Genomic DNA, 19,511 nt, shown 5'->3' on the forward strand with positions numbered 1-19,511 from the left:
CCTTTGTACACATCGATGAGAGCAATAGACATAGCCAGTAATACTGCTCAGCATTTGAGTGATGATATCTACAGCCACGGATCTATTAACGTCTATAGCTGAAATACATTAGGCTGTGCACCAAATGGTTTATGCATTAACTTTCCATTATGCTGTCTTAATATCCCATTTATTGGCAGAAAGAAATTGCACCTAAGTGGTTTTTGATTTATGGGAAGAGGTTGGAAGAAGGTGGATACCATAATGCTCATCGTAAGTAACATATATGGTGAACCAGTTCATTTACTGCAACAGCCAGGAATATGGACACAGCCAAGCCAGAAGAGGCCAGTCCTGCCAATCTGCCTGATGGGTAATTATGTTTAAATATTGCTTAACTCGCCTACTAGGTGATAACGGTGATTATTTAGGTAATAATGTGATGTGCTTTAATTATTACTTTGTTGTCCTGCATTGTATCTACATTTCTGTTTATTAGAATGTAATTGGTTATTAAGTCTTCTTTATCGGTTAGTTCATAGACGGCAAAGGCAATAAGGCTGTAGTAAAAAGGAACACAAACACTGGGGAATAGGTACATTACCAAGCAAAGCAAATGTGGAATTTCTTGACATATTACACTTGCTTAGGAGACATCATTTTTAAAGCGGAATGCATTTATAGTCCTAATGACAAACAATCTCCTAATGTATTATAAAGATAAACATTCATTTATTTAAAAAAAAAAAAAAAAAATTAGGCAATTGAACATAAAACACAATTGTATTTGTAACTGTGTCTAGATTCGATGTCGTTTAATTTTAGGTTACCAGAACTTTTTTTTCACATTTTATTTTTAGATCCCAAGCACCCCGCAATCCTAAGTTTGGGATCTGTATAGTTACATGTATTACCTAAAAAGGTACTTTAATAGTTATCCTTGAATTGTCAGAGTGTACGTTTATCCAGTATTAGCATTCTGCAAGTGTCTCTAGGATAATGTCGGGAAAACAATTTATTATCGCCTCATTTGTGTCTTGTATAAATCAAGGCTGAAGGGAGGTCAGTACTTTTTTCTATTGCAGGTGCTTTTTTAGGGCTCATTCACATTGCTATGTTATAGTAACACAAGTTAAAATGCATGTTACTGCAACACCATGACTTTTGCTTGGCACCCTACTGCACTGTTATAATGTCAGACTAATTCTCCCAGTGCAGGACACCAGGGACGTGCGGTGAGGTCAGTGGTTGGCGAGGCACTGGCTGGTATCAGAGCCAGATACACACAGGTTACATATTCACAAGTTACGGATTCGATTCTCATTTACGCAATTGCAGTTCTACAGTTCTACTAGTTCTACTCATTTAACAAAAATATATACAAACGCTGTCCCTATAAGATGTTTTTCAGTCACCCTTTTTGTTGATGCCGGAAACAATATTACTAGCAAAGATAACAATAAAGATTGTAGAAAAAAAAAAAAAAACATGCAAATAAGAAAAATTAAATGCAAAATATAACAGCTATATTCAGTAATAAACAAATAAACAATAAAGGGTTCAGGGTTATTTACTAAAAGGTGAAATGCAGGAGAATTTAAAACAAACAGTAAAACAGTAAAACAGTGAAACAGTCCAACTAATATATATATATAATGTTTGCGGGCTCTAATTTTCTAGCAAAAAAAAATTTGGATTTTTACATGTAGGAGAGAAATGTCAGAATTAGCCAGGGTGGCAAGTGGTAATTACCATAAGTAGATGATATACAAGTAATTATTATACATTGTTTTTAAGGTAATTAACTATATTTGCAAAAACTGTACTCAAGCAGGTGGCCTAATGAACAACTTACTGAAGTTAGAAGTTATAACTTCAAACCAGTAATTTCACAGTAAATAGGTAAATAATAAATTCTGTTATAACATATAGCATAATCATATATTATTTTGCTTGATTAAAAAAGTTGTACCTTTTCAGCAGCAGCAGTAGCAGCAGCAGCAGCAGCAGATTCTCCCTCTAAACTGTGTGAGAAAAACATTGGATTATGGGTAAACCTTATACCTATAAACCCATGTTTTTTCCTTGTAGTTAAGGGGGCTGGGCTGGAAGGGAGCATGTGTCTTCTATGACACTGCAGTGAGAGGAAAGCCCTCACTGCAGCATTTTTATTGGACAGCTTGGACCAATGGTGCTTTACCATTGGTCCAAGGCTCCAAGCTGTCCATTGAGCTCAGTAGCTCTGACAATAAGTCAGAGGCACTGTGACTTTATCCTTTCAGTCTGCTGCAAACAGCGTGTGCCAGCTTGTATTTAATGCGGAGGTCCAGTCATTTTTAGGTTTATTAAAAGTCAGCAGCTACAAAAAGTCCTCCTGACTTTTTATAAACACACACTCACCATTCCCATGATCCAGCAATGCTGCCACCAGTGGCTGCTGGTGAAGTTTTAAGATGGGGGGGCGCAAGACCCCGCCCTTCCATTTTGACCCCTCCCATTTCTCAGAAGCCCCACCCCTTATAGACTCCACCCATTTTGTCCCCTGTATTTTGCTTGCGTGAACCAATTCTCCCAATATATCACATATTAAGGGGTCCATCAGTACTAGTATATCCCATAATAGGGAACAGGGGTCCTATTATGGGATATACTGTGAGAGACATCCTATTATGGGATACATGGACTGAGAGTGGCACAAACCCCTCAGTACAGACCCCTCAAGCACAAACCCCGCACAAACCCCTCAAGCACAAACCCCACACAAACAACTCAAGCACAAACCCCACAGTACAGGCCCTCTAGCATAAACCCCACAGTACAGGCCCCTAGTACAAACCCCACAGTACATGCCCCCTTCAATATAGTGACCAGTATAAATGCCCCCTTTCAATGTAGTGACCAGCATACATGTCCCCAATGCAGTGACCAGTATACATGTCCCCAATGCAGAGCTATGCGTGCGTGCCTCCAATGCAGTGACCACCAGTGTACATGTCCCCAATGCAGAGATATTCATGCGTGCCTCCAATGCAGTGACCACCAGCGTACATGTCCCCAATGCAGAGCTATGCATGCGTGCCTCCAGTGCAGCCAGTGACCACCAGTATACATGTCCCCAATGCAGAGCTATGCGTGCGTGCCTCCAGTGCAGCCAGTGACCACCAGTATACATGTCCCCAATGCAGAGCTATGCGTGCGTGCCTCCAGTGACCACCAATATACATGTCCCCCAATGCAGAGCTATGCGTGCGTGCCGCCAGTGCAGCCAGTGACCACCAGTATACATGTCCCCAATGCAGAGCTATGCGTGCGTGCCTCCAGTGACCACCAGTATACATCTCCCCCAATGCAGAGCTATGCGTGCGTGCCTCCAGTGCAGCCAGTGACCACCAGTATACATGTCCCCAATGCAGAGCTATGCGTTCGTGCCTCCAGTGCAGCCAGTGACCACCAGTATACATGTCCCCAATGCAGAGCTATGCGTGCGTGCCTCCAGTGACCACCAATATACATGTCCCCCAATGCAGAGCTATGCGTGCGTGCCGCCAGTGCAGCCAGTGACCACCAGTATACATGTCCCCAATGCAGAGCTATGCGTGCGTGCCTCCAGTGACCACCAGTATACATGTCCCCCAATGCAGAGCTATGCGTGCGTGCCTCCAGTGCAGCCAGTGACCACCAGTATACATGTCCCCCAATGCAGAGCTATGCGTGCGTGCCTCCAGTGACCACCAGTATACATGTCCCCCAATGCAGAGCTATGCGTGCGTGCCTCCAGTGACCACCAGTATACATGTCCCCCAATGCAGAGCTATGCGTGCGTGCCTCCAGTGACCACCAGTATACATGTCCCCCAATGCTGAGCTATGCGTGCGTGCTTCCAGTGACCACCAGTATACATGTCCCCCAATGCAGAGCTATGCGAGCGTGCCTCCAGTGACCACCAGTATACATGTCCCCTAATGCAGAACTATGCGTGTGTGCCTCCAGTGCAGCCAGTGACCACCAGTATACATGTCCCCTAATGCAGAGCTATGCGTGCGTGCCTCCAGTGACCACCAGTATACATGTCCCCCAATGCAGAGCTATGCGTGCGTGCCTCCAGTGACCACCAGTATACATGTCCCCCAATGCAGAGCTATGCGTGCGTGCCTCCAGTGACCACCAGTATACATGTCCCCCAATGCAGAGCTATGCGTGCGTGCCTCCAGTGACCACCAGTATACATGTCCCCCAATGCAGAGCTATGCGTGCGTGCGTGCCTCCAGTGACCACCAGTATACATGTCCCCCAATGCAGAGCTATGCGTGCGTGCCTCCAGTGACCACCAGTATACATGTCCCCTAATGCAGAGCTATGCGTGCGTGCCTCCAGTGCAGCCAGTATACATGTCCCCCGATGCAGAGCTATGCGTGCGTGCCTCCAGTGCAGCCAGTATACATGTCCCCCAATGCAGAGCTATGCGTGCGTGCCTCCAGTGCAGCCAGTATACATGTCCCCCAATGCAGAGCTATGCGAGCGTGCCTGCAGTGCAGCCAGTATACATGTTCCCCAATGCAGAGCTATGCGTGCGTGCCTCCAGTGCAGCCAGTATACATGTTCCCCAATGCAGAGCTATGCATGCGTGCCTCCAGTGCAGCCAGTATACATGTTCCCCAATGCAGAGCTATGCATGCGTGCCTCCAGTGCAGCCAGTATACATGTTCCCCAATGCAGAGCTATGCATGCGTGCCTCCAGTGCAGCCAGTATACATGTCCCCCAATGCAGAGCTATGCATGCGTGCCTCAAGTACAGCCAGTAAACATGTCCCCCAATGCAGAGCTATGCATGCGTGCCTCCAGTGCAGCCAGTATACATGTTCCCCAATGCATAGCTATGCATGCATGCCTCCAGTGCAGCCAGTATACATGTCTCCCAATGCAGAGCTATGCATGCGTGCCTCCAGTGCAACCAGTATACATGTTCCCCAATGCAGAGCTATGCGTGCGTGCCCGACTGAGAGCAGTGCACTTACCTGTGAGTCACGGCGGCTTCTCCCTCTCCTCTTCTTCTATCGGCGGTGGGAAGGTGAGCGGCGCTTCTCCCTCTCGGCCTCTTCTGCGGCGGGTGACGTGCGGCGGGAAGGTGACCGGCGCCGGCTTCTTCTCTAGACTGGACTCCTCTTCGGCGGCGGGAAGCTGACCGGGCGGTGACGGTGAGTGACTGATGCACGCACTGGCACTGCCCCCATTGCGACGTCAGCGGCGTCACAATCGGATGTCCTGGATGATGATTGGTCCAGGCTGGAGACTGGACCAATCACAGCCAGGATATCAGGAAAGTGGAGGTGTCCTAGCGCAATGACTTGCACCCAGGTTATGCCCCCAGAAGGCAGCCAATCGGCGCCTCTTCTGGGACGTAAACCCCACCCCCCATAGCCGCCAGTGCCACCGCATAGGCCTGCGGACACAATTTTTTTTTCACAACTTTATTTGTTCTTTTTGTAATTTTTTTTCTTCTTTTTTTTAGGGGTAGGGGGCGCCGCCCTGGCGCCCCCTATGCATGGGCCGCCACTGGTGGCCACCCGAAGCCTGGCTCCTCGCTCTCACCTCTCCCTTGCGCCGGCATCACAAGTGTGGGCACCCGGCTGTAACAGCTTGCGGCAACTTATAGTGAGACTGCAACATTGTGGCGAACAAATCAGACACTTTTTGGGGACCAGTGACACTAATACAGTGATCTGTGCTAAAAATATGCACTGTCACTGTACTAATGACACTGGCTGGGAAGGGGTTAACATCAGGGGCGATGAAAGGGTTAATTGTGTGCCTAACCTGTTCTTGTGTACACTGTGGGGGAGGTGCTTGTACTATAGGAAGGCAGAGATCCGTGTTCCTGCTTTGCAGAACACAGGATCATAACCTTCTCTTCTCGCAGAACAGCGATCTGCCTTGTTTACATCAGCAGACCGCCATTCTGCCTGTGTCCCGAACAATCGGCGGGTCCTGGTGGACATTGCGTCCACTTTCCCCCTCCCTAGACCCGGAAGTGCAGGATCACGTTCAGGTATGTAATTCTGCCCAGGAGAGCCGCCTTGCAGCTGTATATATATTATACAGTATACGATCGGCAAGTGGTTAAAGCTGATGTCACTTCCGGTCATGGCTGAAACTGGAAGTTTAGTGAGAAGTGCCGATTTCTATATACTTACATGCTTTATAAACTCTCTGGGTGTTTTATTTTAGGTTTCGTGTTTTTTTTTAGTCAGTTTTAATAAATACTATAGATACTGGAAATGCAGCCATTTTCTTTTTTGTGAGCCAATGCCACATATCAAGGGAGAAATGTACCCTTAAAGGGACACATACCCCATTTTGGACAGCATTTGTGTATGCTGACAGAAACAGAGGAAGAGCAGTCTTATATTTAAGAAACAAGCACCGTTTGACCTATATATATATATTTATGGGTCAAAACCTTAGGCGAGCAGACACATTGCACAGGGTAGAACACTTGTGGTTTATTTAAAGCACGGAATAATGTAATATTTTTTTTTTACAAATCAAATGGTTCCTTTATTGAAATATTCGGAAAGACACATTCACAAGTTGGACAGCAGATACACAATAGTAAAACAGTCAACAAGTTGCATGAACAGTGATGACAGCAACGTTACAGTAAAACAGGGCATACTTAACAAGCCTTCCCACGCCCCCAGGCCCAGGAGCACCAGGAATAAGAGCAGGCGGACCTCCCCGATCAGCCCGAGGGGGCCAACCAAGGCTGCCACACCCGATCAAATTTTTTAGGGCAATTTCTCAACATGGACAATCTTAAAGTGGTTGTAACCCTAAAAAAATATATATATCCTTATCCTAGCATGATAGACAGCCCAGTCCTTGTGCTGTGTCATTTACCCATCGCTAGGTTTTAAAAAAAAAAAAAACCTGGAAGAAAACAGAATATTTTTTAAAAAGTTGTTGTGTCCCCCTGTCTTCTTTTCTCCTTCTCCCCTTTCAGCTCAGGAGTCAGCATTATAACATTCTGTAATTTCAAAAATAAACCTTGGTTAAAATCATTAAATAATTATGCAATCTGTTTTGTAAAAAAGATTATATAATGTCCAGTGAGTCTCCATTTGTAACTTTATTGTGTAATTAAGGTATTTTTCCCCAATAAAGTTACAAACAGACACACTGCACATTATATAATCTTTTTACAAAACGGATTACATGTTTTTATGGGGATTTTAACTAGGGCTTATTTTCGGGGTAGGGCTTATATTGCAGCCATCCTCAAAAATCACTCTAGGTCTTATTTTCAGGGTAGGGCTTATTTTCAGGGAAACAGGGTATATAATGGCAAAACCTCATCAATAGAGTGCTCCCAGGAAACCACCGAGGGGGGAGAAGGAGCAATCCATTTCAAAACAATTTCCCTTTTGGCATAATACAGTAAGTATGTGATTAATAATTTAGTGGGTCTGGGTCTCTGATCATCGTCCATAATGCCCAACAGGGCCAGAATCGGCGAGACCTGGAGAGCCGTCCCCAACCTGTGGTTGATGACATCCAAAACTTGCAACCAAAACAGGGCCACCTTAGGGCATTCCCAAAACATATGCAAATAAGTTCCCACACTGGTAAGGCAACGCAGACAGTTCGGAGATCTCTGAGGGAAAATTCTATGTAACCTCTGGGGGGTATAGTAGATTCTATGCAGAAATTTGGTTTGAATCAAACGGTCTCTGGCAGAGATCATCAACTTGGTACCGGTCTCAAAGCAGTCCTCCCAATCGTCCTTCTCGAGGCCGGACAGGTCCTCCTTCCACATATCCCACAACTTATCCATTCTAGGAGAATGGGAACACTGCAGGGTAAGATAAAGAGAGGAAAGCGGCTTGGCCAAAAGTTCATGAGCAAGCAGCTCCTCCACAGGGTCCATCACCAGAGTAATAAATAATGTAATATTTACACTTGAGCAACGTTTGAATTTCAGAAGTGAACTTTATGTATTGTGTTTAATTATTGCATCACGTTGGCATGCAATTTAGAGCTTGCAGCACTGGAATGGTCTTAAACAAATGCTAACAAAGAAAAGCCACTCAGATGAAGCCAGTGTCTCCTGGTGCGAGTCCTATCCGCCATCCAAAAAACTTCACAGTCAATAGAAAATGACCGCACTCAGGATCTTAATGAAAGCATCGAAGTCTTTATTCCTCACCACAAGTAAAATGTAGACAGTACATCACAGGGACATGTAAAGGTTGACGCGTTTCACGATACTGAAGATTGCTTACTCATAACCACACCTGTGGTGTGGTGAAACGCGTCAACCTTTTCATGTCCCTGTGATGTACTGTCTACATTTTACTTGTGGTGAGGAATAAAGACTTCGATGCTTTCATTAAGATCCTGAGTGGGGTCATTTTCTATTGACTGCGAATAACAGCGGTCTGCTGTGTTTACAACAGCAGACCGCCGCTCTCTCTTCATGGGGAGCAATTGTGGCTGCCGGCCCAATGGATCGGCTTCCCTGCTGGCGAGTGGGCGCGCACGCCCCCAGGATCGTTCCCGTGGACTGCCATACAGGTACAGCGATTCGTGAGAACCTCTCTACCTGCCGCCGTATAACTGTGGAGGCTAGTGGTTACTGGAGTACTGGCAGGCTGAGGAGTTGATTTACTAAATCTAGAGAGTGCTAAATCTGGTGCAACTCTGCGTAGAAACCAATCAGCTTCCAGTTTTTGTGTCAAAGTGAACAAGCTGAAGTTAGAAGCTGATTGGCTACCATGCGCAGCTGCACTGGATTTTGCACTCTCCAGTTTTAGTAAACCAACCCCACTATGTTATACTGTATATTTCACCTTTTTTTCTGGTCATAGTTACAGTTTAAAGATACTTTGTATCTTGCAGACAAGAGCTAACAGAACTAGAAAGATCAATGGTGAATATCATTCAGATCTTCCATTCTTATTCTGGAGAAGATTGTAAACTGAAGAAAAAAGATCTGAAAGAGTTAATTAACTCCCAGATGTCCTCATTTGTTAAGGTGAGTAGATTCATTTTTGTGCAGCATGAGGTCACTTTGTGTATTTTCAGAATGGTATAAGACTCCTTTCACATGGAGCAGAGTCTGCTCTGCTCAGCAGGGGGAACCATGAGCAGATCCCCTACTGAATCAGAGCCAAACGGGGTGGATGTCACTTTTTTTTATATCCATGCCTTTCAATTTCTGCCTGTTGGACGCGAGCAGACCTGTGCTAGCTCTATGAGCAGCCGATTGTAAACAGACTGCGCTGTCCAGGCTACCTCTGATCTGGTCTGCAAAAAATGGAAAAGGGTGCAGTCATTTTCAGGTTTTTTTTTTCTAACCTGAATGGACCTGGAGGTAGGCAGGTGTAAATGGACATAAGCTTGTTTACTTCCGCCTGTCCATAGGGCTCCACTGACCTTCTCATCAGGTCAGTTCGAAAAACTGACAGGGGACCTGATCGGAATGCCTGTGTGAAAGAGCCCTTCATGTAGAACACTCAGAGTATCTGAATAGCAATGCAATCATTATATTATACCTAGTTTCCACTAAGTGGATCGGTTCGGGTCGGTTCTGTACGGTACGCTATTTTGAGTGTTTCCATTATGAAAGTGGCCCATATAACCGAACCAAACCGCACCATTCCTGGTCCTCCTTCATATGTAGGGTCATAGGAAATGGTACAGTATGGTTAGGGTGGAGTTACTGGCATCACACGATACATTCCACTGATTGGCGGACAGGAAAATGTCAATGCTCACGTCAAACGAAAGCGCGAAACTAACCACGTTTGGTGTAAACCCTGCATGGCCCCTGGCAGTCCGACTTGCAGTGGAAACACTCACCTGAATAGGCCGTACCATTCCAGAACTTCCAAACTGTACCGATCCAAACCGTTCCGATCAGTGGAAATGAGGCATTTACATGTGGACCAAGATGTCCAGCAAAAGTTACGGCTACATTCACACCGCTGATTTAGGCCAGTGCAAATTGTAGCAGTAGGAATCAGAGATGCGTCCTGCAGCAATCACCTCAGGTAATCGTTGTCTGTGCAGAGAGCCATGAATAGCTAGCGCAGTGATGGCGAACCTTGGCACCCCAGATGTTTCGGAACTACATTTCCCATGATGCTCAACTACACTACAGAGTGCATGAGCATCATGGGAAATGTAGTTCCAAAACATCTGGGGTGCCAAGGTTCCCCATCACTGAGCTAGCGGCTCAAAGCAACTGCAGGAATCTCTGATTTCTGCTGCTACAAGTCACACCGGCCTAAATCCCTGAAGTGACTGTAGCCTAAGGCTGAAGGTTAGGCCTGGCTTTTTTTGCATTGTTACATTGGTCCAGCTTGGGTCAGTGTAAGTATGCGTGTGTCATACCTGGATATTTCCTATGCAAGCTTGAAATCACTGTAATAGACACTACTATTCCAGCAATCACTGCTATCTTTGGGTCCTGTGCCATTCAGACATTGGCAGACTTCACATTTTCACAAATAATCCAAAGTATTCTTTCACTGGATAAGGTGAGGAGAGGGGAAGGGATGTGAGAAAATGTAAAGCGCTCTCTAATGGGTGTCTGTGTGACCCCCAGTGTTCACTATGCAGCAAGCAGCCACTCACCGGAAGCTAGGTGCAATCACTGTAGTAGCGGTACCTACTACAGTTATTCTAAAGTGATTGTAAAGTCTAATTTTATTAACTATAGGCATTGGAAAGTGGATGGGGGTTTTTTTGGGTGCCAACACAATAAGAATATTCTTTGATATATTGATATATTATTTTTATATCAAACAATATTGGCACCCTGAAAATCCCCATCCACTTTCCAATGCCTATTGTTCAAATTTTCTAAGGGGTGTGGTGCCTATGACCTTTGGTATTCAGTACTTTATAATTTTATTAAAATAATAAACATGTTATATGGCCTCGAGTGGCCTTGAACCTCCACTTCTGGGGTCCTGTGCTAGGGATCTTGGCTCCTCCTCTTATGTGCTCCTCCTCTTATGTGCTCCTCCTCTTATAGCTGCTTGCTATGAGGACAGACATGCAGGGTTACTCCTGAGCTGGGCTGTATGTGTCCACAGACACACACAGTGTGGTTCCTCCCCGCCCTCTGCTCACTGGATTTGACAGACAGCAGCAGGAGCCAGTGGCCAATGTTCTTAGCAAAGCAAAAGGAAGATAGGAGACAAGACCTGCAGCCGGGTCAGTGTTGCCAACTGCCAGTATTTTTACTGGCAGCCAGTAAAAAATGGGCACTTTTTTCCTGCCAGTAAATGCCAGTGACAGGAAAAGGTTGCTAGTTAAAAATATGGCTGTTCCACTCGGCTTGGTCCGGAGCCGGCTGAGATCATCCAAGGGCCTGCTACGGTGTGTTCGGGCGGGACTGGCGGGGGGGGTGCAGGTCTGGCAGAGGCGGTGCCTGACCATGTTGTGTGATGTCATGGTGAAAGGGAGTCGAGCGGAGCAGCCGGAGCCTCGTGTGCGGGTCTGTTGGGATGGGAGCAAGGCAAGCCAGGAGGAGTGGGACTGCCAGTGCTGTTTGGATTGGAGTAAACTGAACAGACCACCTGACGTGGAGAGAGACTGTCATTGTGACTCAGGAGGGGACGTGACGTGACGGTGAGGTTTTATCATCATCTGTGCTTCTGCACACTGCTCTCAGTGTCAATTTCCTGTGTGTATGCCTGCCCATTCTAATTTCTTGCCCTCCGGAGCCCTGTCCCTGAGCTACTTACTAAATCGAAAATAAAATAAGAAATATGTTTTTTGCCTTAATATCTACCTTAAATCATATTGTTAATCACATATTGTACTTGTTTGTAGCCTAAATACTGAAATTTGCACATAAAATTGTAATTTTGTAACTTTTGTAAATGCAAGACTTGACTGTGCCAGGAAATTTTGGGTGTCGTAATAGTAAATTTCAATCTGGTAGGTTGGCAACACTGAGCTGGGCACAGAGATGGATTAATACAGGAGTCAGGTAAGTGTTAGGGATTGGGACGGGGGAACAAACAGTGGAAGATTTTTGAAGAATCCTGAGAATGCATTAAAGTGGTTCTAAAGTCTAAACATTTTTTCGCCTAATGCATTCTTTACATTAAGGTAAAAAAAGTTTAGGCACCAGCATCCTCCCTCAACCCCCCCTTCTACTTAGCCGAGCCATCAGTCAATCCAGTGCTGTGCACGTCTTCGGCTCTTCTCTCTCCTCACTTGCGGGTCTCGCTGGCTTTGCTGGGGCACCGGGAGCCATTGGCTCCCAGTGCTGCCAATCAAAGCCAGTGACGAGGGAGTGGGGGGCGGGGCCGAGTCCGAGTCCCACTGTCTGTGTCAATGGATGTAGCAGAGCGAGCAAACATAGGTGCCCCTAGGGGAAGCTGCTTCCCATGGGGGCACTGGACAGAGAGCAGGAACAAGGAGCGCCCGCGGGGGACCCGAGAAGAGAAGGCTCACGACTGCTCTGTGTAATTCCATTGCACAAAGCAGGTAAGTATAGGGATGTTTCCTATTTTTTTAATTACCTTTACAATCGCTTTAGGGTAAAAAAAATTTCAGATTTTTTAACCACTTTAAGCTTCCACAGGGATTGGCCAAGTATAGCACATACTTATTGGTCCAGGTTGGACCGATGTACCTTTGCAGAAAAAAAACATTCCTAAACCTCAGCTATAAATCGGTCATTTAGTCATATAGTGTAAAATTTAAAAACTTTTTTCAAGTTATTGTTGTTGCAATTGCTCAACTACAAATGGCAGTATCATTATATATATTACCCATACACAAAGTTATCAAAATGCAATATTTTTGTGGTGTTTTGAAGTTGGGCCTTAAATTGTCACAATGTTTTCAGCACTGTATTAGAATGAAAGTTTGCAATTTTCTAACCAAATAAGTATTTCTTGAATACAGGTATTTATATAGTTCTGACATTTTACACAGCACTACATATACAGTACATCAGTCCCAGGCAGGGCCTTCTTTAATATTGACTGGACCCTGAGAAAATATTTTCTTGGGCCCTTCCGAATCCAGCCCCGAAAAGCCCCGGGTTAGACAGTCGTTATTGGGGTGGTTTCTTTCCCTCCTAGAGTTTTTGAGTTACCATAGTAAGTAGCTGAGTTTTATATTTATATTGGAGCAATTTGTTATATTTCCTACATATATCTGAAATTTTAATGTTAGTCTACATTCACAGATTCAGCTCATTATCTCCTGATGAGTGGACGTAGAGCCACGAAACGCGTAGAGCCTATAAGATATGAAGAAAGACCATTTGAAGACTGACCACATGTTGTTTATATAAACAATGTATTGACTAATTTATTTATTTATTGATTTATTATTATGAAAATATATTTATATGAATTTATATACTTCGTGTTTAGTCCTTGATTTGTGCATGTCTATTCTTATATTATTGTACCCTTTATGAAATATTTAATAAATTAATCATTATTTCGATATTCCATATTATTTTGATATTTATCAATGACTGACCTCACTCAAAGTCTCATAACCTTTGTTCCTTTTTTCACCCTTCCGAATCCACTTATCAACTATTTGCAGGCAGTGCTGGCTCAAGGAGCAGCTGCTTTATGCCACCCAACAACAATGAATGGGCCCAGGTCAGCTGCCCCTTTTGACCTGTGTTAAAGATGGCCCTGGTCCCAGCCCTCAAGGAAATTACAATCTAAGGTCCCTATTTCATATGTACTAGGGTGAGGTTACACAGGAACCAGCTAACCTGCCAGAATGTCTTTGTAATATGGGGGGAAACCCATGAAGCATGGGGAGAATGTGCAAACGCAATGCAGTTAGTGTCCCAGTTAGGATTCAAAGCAACAATGAATAGATGCAAACCACTAAGCCACTGTGCTATTCATATTATTAAATAGATAAATTTTATTTCACGTATCTTTGTATGCTGTAATTACATCTGAATAACACAATGTGTTTATACTGTTTCTCACCGCAGCAAGTTCATGACACCAAGACACTAGACGTCATCTTCTCAGATTTGGATGCAAACCAAGACCGGGAGATAGATTTCAGTGAATTTGCAGCACTTTTTGCCATGGTTACTTCAGCCTGCCATGCCTCCTTTCATGAAATACAGTGACTTCATGCAATCCAGGAGATGACACCAACAGCACACAAAAGAAAGACAAGTTTTTTTGCTGGCAATTCCCGACTCACGACTCACAAAATGTTAGGACCAGTAACATTGATATGTCATTGTATTGGGTTAAATTGGTGTAAACACAGAAAGTATCTTTTTACTGTATTATAATGTAAGCTCATAAGCTTTCGAGATCAGTTTGTGCTTGACTAGCGTAGAACAGATGTCACTCTAAACCTGGCTGAAAGGCCAACCCACCCCCCACTTGCACCCTTTTACTGAAGAAAAGAAAGACACTGCTCCAGGTGTATATTGTGTGGTGATTGCCAGGAGATAGGATATCCAATAGAGTGCTGGCCCCGGCCCACCTCCGTGGGAACACTTGTAGGAAAATAATTAGCCGCACATCCAGGGATTCCAATAGGTTTCAAATACCTTTATTTCCAAAAAGTTGCAAGTGATGACACCAAAGACACCAGCATAAAGTCTCATAGACGCGTTTCACACATACATCTTGTGCTTAATCATTAAGATTTATGTGTGAAACGCGTCTACGAGACTTTATGCTGGTGTCTTTGGTGTCATCCCCAGGCAAACCTGTCAAAACAAAGAAAAAGAACAAACACCCACCAAGGAACCAACAAATAGAGTTTAAACAATAGGGAGGGAGGGAGGGACGCTTCTTCTGCCGAGTGAGGGGATTTTGGCACCCCCCAGCAGATCCCACCTCTTCCTGCCTGCCAGCCCCACCTCCCCCTGAAGCTAAACTAGTCACTTAGGCCCCCCCCCCATGACACCACTGTCTGAACTTATTTCCTAACTTAACCCCTTCCCCTCCCCTGTCCACCTAGTCATGCTGGCCCTATGCTATCGCTCCGCTCCTGCTCCGGGCCTCACTTTTCTTTTATTCTACATACATGTAAATGCATTGCAAATGCATCTCAATCACTCATGTACCTTGGTTCTAAAGATGCCTGCTCATTCTTATATCCCACCATAAAATTTCTGTGTGCCCTGGTAACCCCTTGAACCTGACATTCATGCTACATACAGGATTGTGCTCAGCAAAACAGCATAGAGGTGGTGCAGACAAAAGGGCAGCTGCATACCCTTTAAAGAGGGCCTGAACTGTGAAAACTGTGCTCAAAAGGGCAGACAGAGAGCAACAGACTAATTGGTAGTCTTGCCTGTGGTCTCCCTGTAGTTGATCGTTTCCCAAAACTTAGCATGCCTATGTTTCTGTGGTGGCAGCCATCTTATATGAGCAGGACTTGTCTTTCTCAGGTCAGAGCTACCCCCCCTAAATACCAGTGATCTGATGACTGATGGAGAATAATTAAGCATCAGGTGCAGAGGTGGAGGAGTGGAGGAAGCACATATTCACAGATGGAACGAAGCAAAAGCAAGGACATCCTGACAATATAGCTTTTCTTCTACCAAGGAGAACAGAAACAGCACATTACCGACGCCTTCATCATCAAATCTTACTTCAAATCTTATGAGATCATCAGAGAGACAGCAGTACCATAGAATTTTACACTACAGACATTGCAGACAGAAACTCTGTTCCTAATTCCCAAGCCTGGCTACCCCTTTGCTCTCATACCCATCCTCTACTTTGATCCTACCTTTATCTATACACCTACTGGATTCAGTACCTCATAACCTTCATGCTTTCCTTTTTTTTTCTCTCACGTTCTCTCTTACAGTAAGTTTGATTGCATTTTGCATTTTGTAATTATGGGTGTCCCCCATGGAAGGAAAAGGGCAAATGTCCTTTAATGCCCATTCATGATCAGCTGACTTACCTATATTTCGCAATTGTAAGGACACACAGAAAATGCTGATCTCTTATGAGAAAATATAATTTGCCTTGTTGTCATTATTTATAACAGGAAAAATAGAGAATATAACTACGCTGGTTCTTTTTATTAGTATTTTTCATTCCTCTTGGAAAATTCAGTAAAAATTATTGGAAAATAAAATAATCTCACACTACAGACATGCAGTAATGAAGCTAGAGCCACATTTTTTTCAGGGGGAATTTAAAACAAAAGGAACAGGGTACTGTTTAGATCCAGTTAACATTTCTAAATGTTCTCTATACAGTAATATATCAAATCTTCACTTTTTGACTTAGGGTCCACTTCCAGCAGTGAAGTGGGAGCATTCTATTAGCCTGGATGAATGTATTGATCTGATGGTTTCTTAGAAGGCGATCTACGCAAGCTCTTACGTAGGGTAGCCATACGTGGATTGAAATTTGGCTGGTTCAGTAGGGACCGGCCGAATTTCAATTCATGTTTGGGCAGTCTGGTTGAACAACCAGCCTGTTGGGTTTTTCCTGAGTGATCAGTGCCAATGATTAGCACTGATCATTGTATTCTGGCAGAGGAGAAGTCTCTCTGCCATCAGAACAGTGGGAGTGGATCATTTTCTTACATTCAACTTGTTTATTGAACAAAAAAAAATCATTATAGTCTCAACCATGATGCTGTTCTTACCAAGTTCTAGACAAATACCACTGCAGTTCAAAAAAATGGCCTCTCAGAGTTTTGCTGTCAGTACTAGATGACAGCTGAAATGAAAATAAGGTACTGTGAATTTTAACTAAACATGTATGATGACTCAAACAAAGAAGTAGAATTACCACCTCTCAGGGAGTGGATGTTCAGTGACACATCCTATATAATTTGAAAACAACAAAAGAAAGATCACCTTTAGAGACTAGAGGACTTTAGAGGCACCATACTTGAGTAATAACACCGAGGATAAATGGGATCCAAGGCATCCATAAACAACACACATACCATCAAACCCGCAAGAACCCAAGATATAAACATAGACCATCCACCCAGCGCATTCACTCAAACACACACCAAAGAACCATAACGCAGCAACATAATAAATGTACATGTAGAAGGAATCACATACGCATTGTCTCCCCAACTAACCCCAACATCCAATATCCACACATAAACATTCCTAGCTGTGTGTCCATAAAAACTAGGATCCCATAGCTACAAAAGGGCTCAATGGTACATCCCCCACTATAAGGTTAACTCCTGGCCAAACAAGGTAACAAAGGCTATCCACAAAGGCCCCCCTTAAATAGATAAAGTGGTGTGCTTACCGAGAATACCAATACAAAAAGAGTCATCAGTCCGGGCCGATGCTTCCTCTCTAAATGGCCCTGCAAGACAAGAGACCTAATGTCCCGTCATAGTTCTTTGGTGTGTGTTTGAGTAAATGCGCTGGATGGATGGTCTTCATTTGTATCTTGGGTTCTGGCGGATGTGGTGGTATGTGTGTTGTTTATGGATGCCTTGGAGCCCATTTTTCCTCTGTGTAGGTTGATCCTTTGGGGTAAGGGATTGTCTTGGGTGGTCTATCCTTATTCCCCCTATAAACTTCCTTTTGATTATTAATTTACTTGTGAAATTAGTACATTCAGTAGTGTTATTCTTATCATTGTTTTGTAGCTGGGACTGTGTGGCCCGTCATGGCCCTCGTTTCCCCTCTATCTGGCCCAGTGTCCAGCTCACCTTCCCCTTGGTTCATTAGGGGATTGCATTTGATATCCTTTCGAGAGCAAGCGGTTGTTTAACTTTTGTCAGATGTTGTGCTAAGCCTTCAGTTATTATGACGTATTTTGTGGAAAAAAAAACTCTTAATTTGTAAAGATATTTGTACCAATAAAATTTTCTTCAACCTTTCAGACAATCCCATGGTGTCCCTAATGAAGCAGCAGTGAACTGTGAAACGCGTAGCACTTACCAGGGGGACACAACATTTTATCATAAACAGTATTTGTATAGGTTTTTACTAATGCTGGTGTATAATTATACTTACAACCTTTATGTGGTGGCTATGTATTTTAAGGGGATTTAATAAATACATTGTTTTATCTGCTGGTTTTTAAGTAGGGTGCCTCTAAAGTCTCCTAGTCCTTGAAGGTGATCCTTCCTTTGTTTCTTTTCGATGTATGGTGACTCGATATCCCTGCTTCATGGACTGTGGACAACATATCTAACTTATACCAATAAATGTATTTTCAAGATCAACACAAAAAAAAACAATACTTCACAAAATTATTGTATAAATATATTTATTTATGTTGCCATATTCTAAGCTTTTATATTATTCACATTTATCATGACAATAAAAAAAATTATTCTCCAATGAGCCAATGTGATTTATTATATGTAGCTATCATATGTCACATTCAGTGTTGTGGTATCAGCACCTTTTAATACATATACTGCAACATGAAAATGAAGGGACATAACACACTAATGGACAAGTGATGTCAGAGCAGTCTAGCATCAGATGTCAAGGTAAAGTAAATTTTTTACTTATTATAGGAAAATTCATTTTTATCAATAACAGAGAATTTGTGGTACAAGTTTAATGCAAAGGACCCCAGGACACTAACCAAATTTAGATGAAATGTTAGTAACTACAAATGGAAAATTTTGTTCTAATTTCAAACACCTTACAGGATATATTCAGTGTTGTACAACGTATACTATACCAACTACCTACATTTATGTCATATTATGGATACCAGCAGGGCCACTGATAAGGGGGTAGCATCAGTCCTCATATAAGGGGTCCAAGCCAGCAGGGGGGGCCCGGGCAGCAGGAGAATTGGATTTGGGCAGTAGAGGGGGTGATCGGTAAAGGGGGGGCAATTAGAGGTACTGATCCCCTGGATGTCTCGCCTTGCAGCAGCTAAAAGCTGGCTTCTCCTTCTCTCCATCCCATTGGCTTTCAGTTGCTGCAGGGAGAGACACACAGGGGATCGGTTCCTGTAATTCCCCCGACCCCCTCCACTACACCCCACCAATCCCCTCCACTGTCCAGGATTCAAATCCCCCTGCTGCCTCCAATAAGAATTTTAGTGTTTTTTTTTTTAAATATATAATTTTAATATGTATGTATATGGAGAGGCCCAGTCAGATAGGCTGTATGGGGCCCCGTGATTTCTAACAGCAGCCCTGGGAACCAAATGAAGACATACTGTAGGAAGATGTAATAGCCACTGCGTACGTTAACATCATTTCATCTCTTTTTTTGTCTTAATAGATGTGTCATTGCAGTAAGCTGCTGTAGAGTTAATTGGGGCTGTCTATGGAGCACTTTCAGACTAGGGAGATGGCCAAATTCAAATCTATTGCAGCTTACCAAGCAAGCACGTCCAGCCGGGAAGAGAGAAGTACTATAAGGCTATAGGCAAAGCTTGGAGAAGGTGACGACTGTCAAATCTCAGGTCCTTGACAAATATTATATGTGAGTTCAGGGGATCTGGCGTTTTGGACTTAAAGCTGAACTCTGGGCTAACAGCTTAATAAACCATTGAAATAAATGTATGGAAGCTGTCTTACAAGCCAAA

The 19,511-nt window shown here is 43.8% G+C and overlaps 1 protein-coding gene across 1 annotated transcript; it reads left to right on the plus strand.

Annotated features, from left to right (window-relative positions):
• Positions 1-280: 280 nt before the first annotated feature.
• On the plus strand, positions 281-14,133 carry LOC309547841 (protein S100-B-like). Its single transcript, XM_082247846.1, has 3 exons — positions 281-352; positions 8,875-9,010; positions 13,973-14,133. Exons 1-3 carry the CDS (start codon positions 303-305, stop codon positions 14,114-14,116), a joined length of 330 nt encoding a protein of 109 aa, XP_082103972.1. The 5' UTR covers positions 281-302; the 3' UTR covers positions 14,117-14,133.
• The last annotated feature ends 5,378 nt before the right edge of the window (positions 14,134-19,511 follow it).

This window comes from Pelophylax lessonae, assembly GCF_965119305.1.
Source record: "Pelophylax lessonae genome assembly, chromosome: 2".
Taxonomy (NCBI): domain Eukaryota; kingdom Metazoa; phylum Chordata; class Amphibia; order Anura; family Ranidae; genus Pelophylax; species Pelophylax lessonae.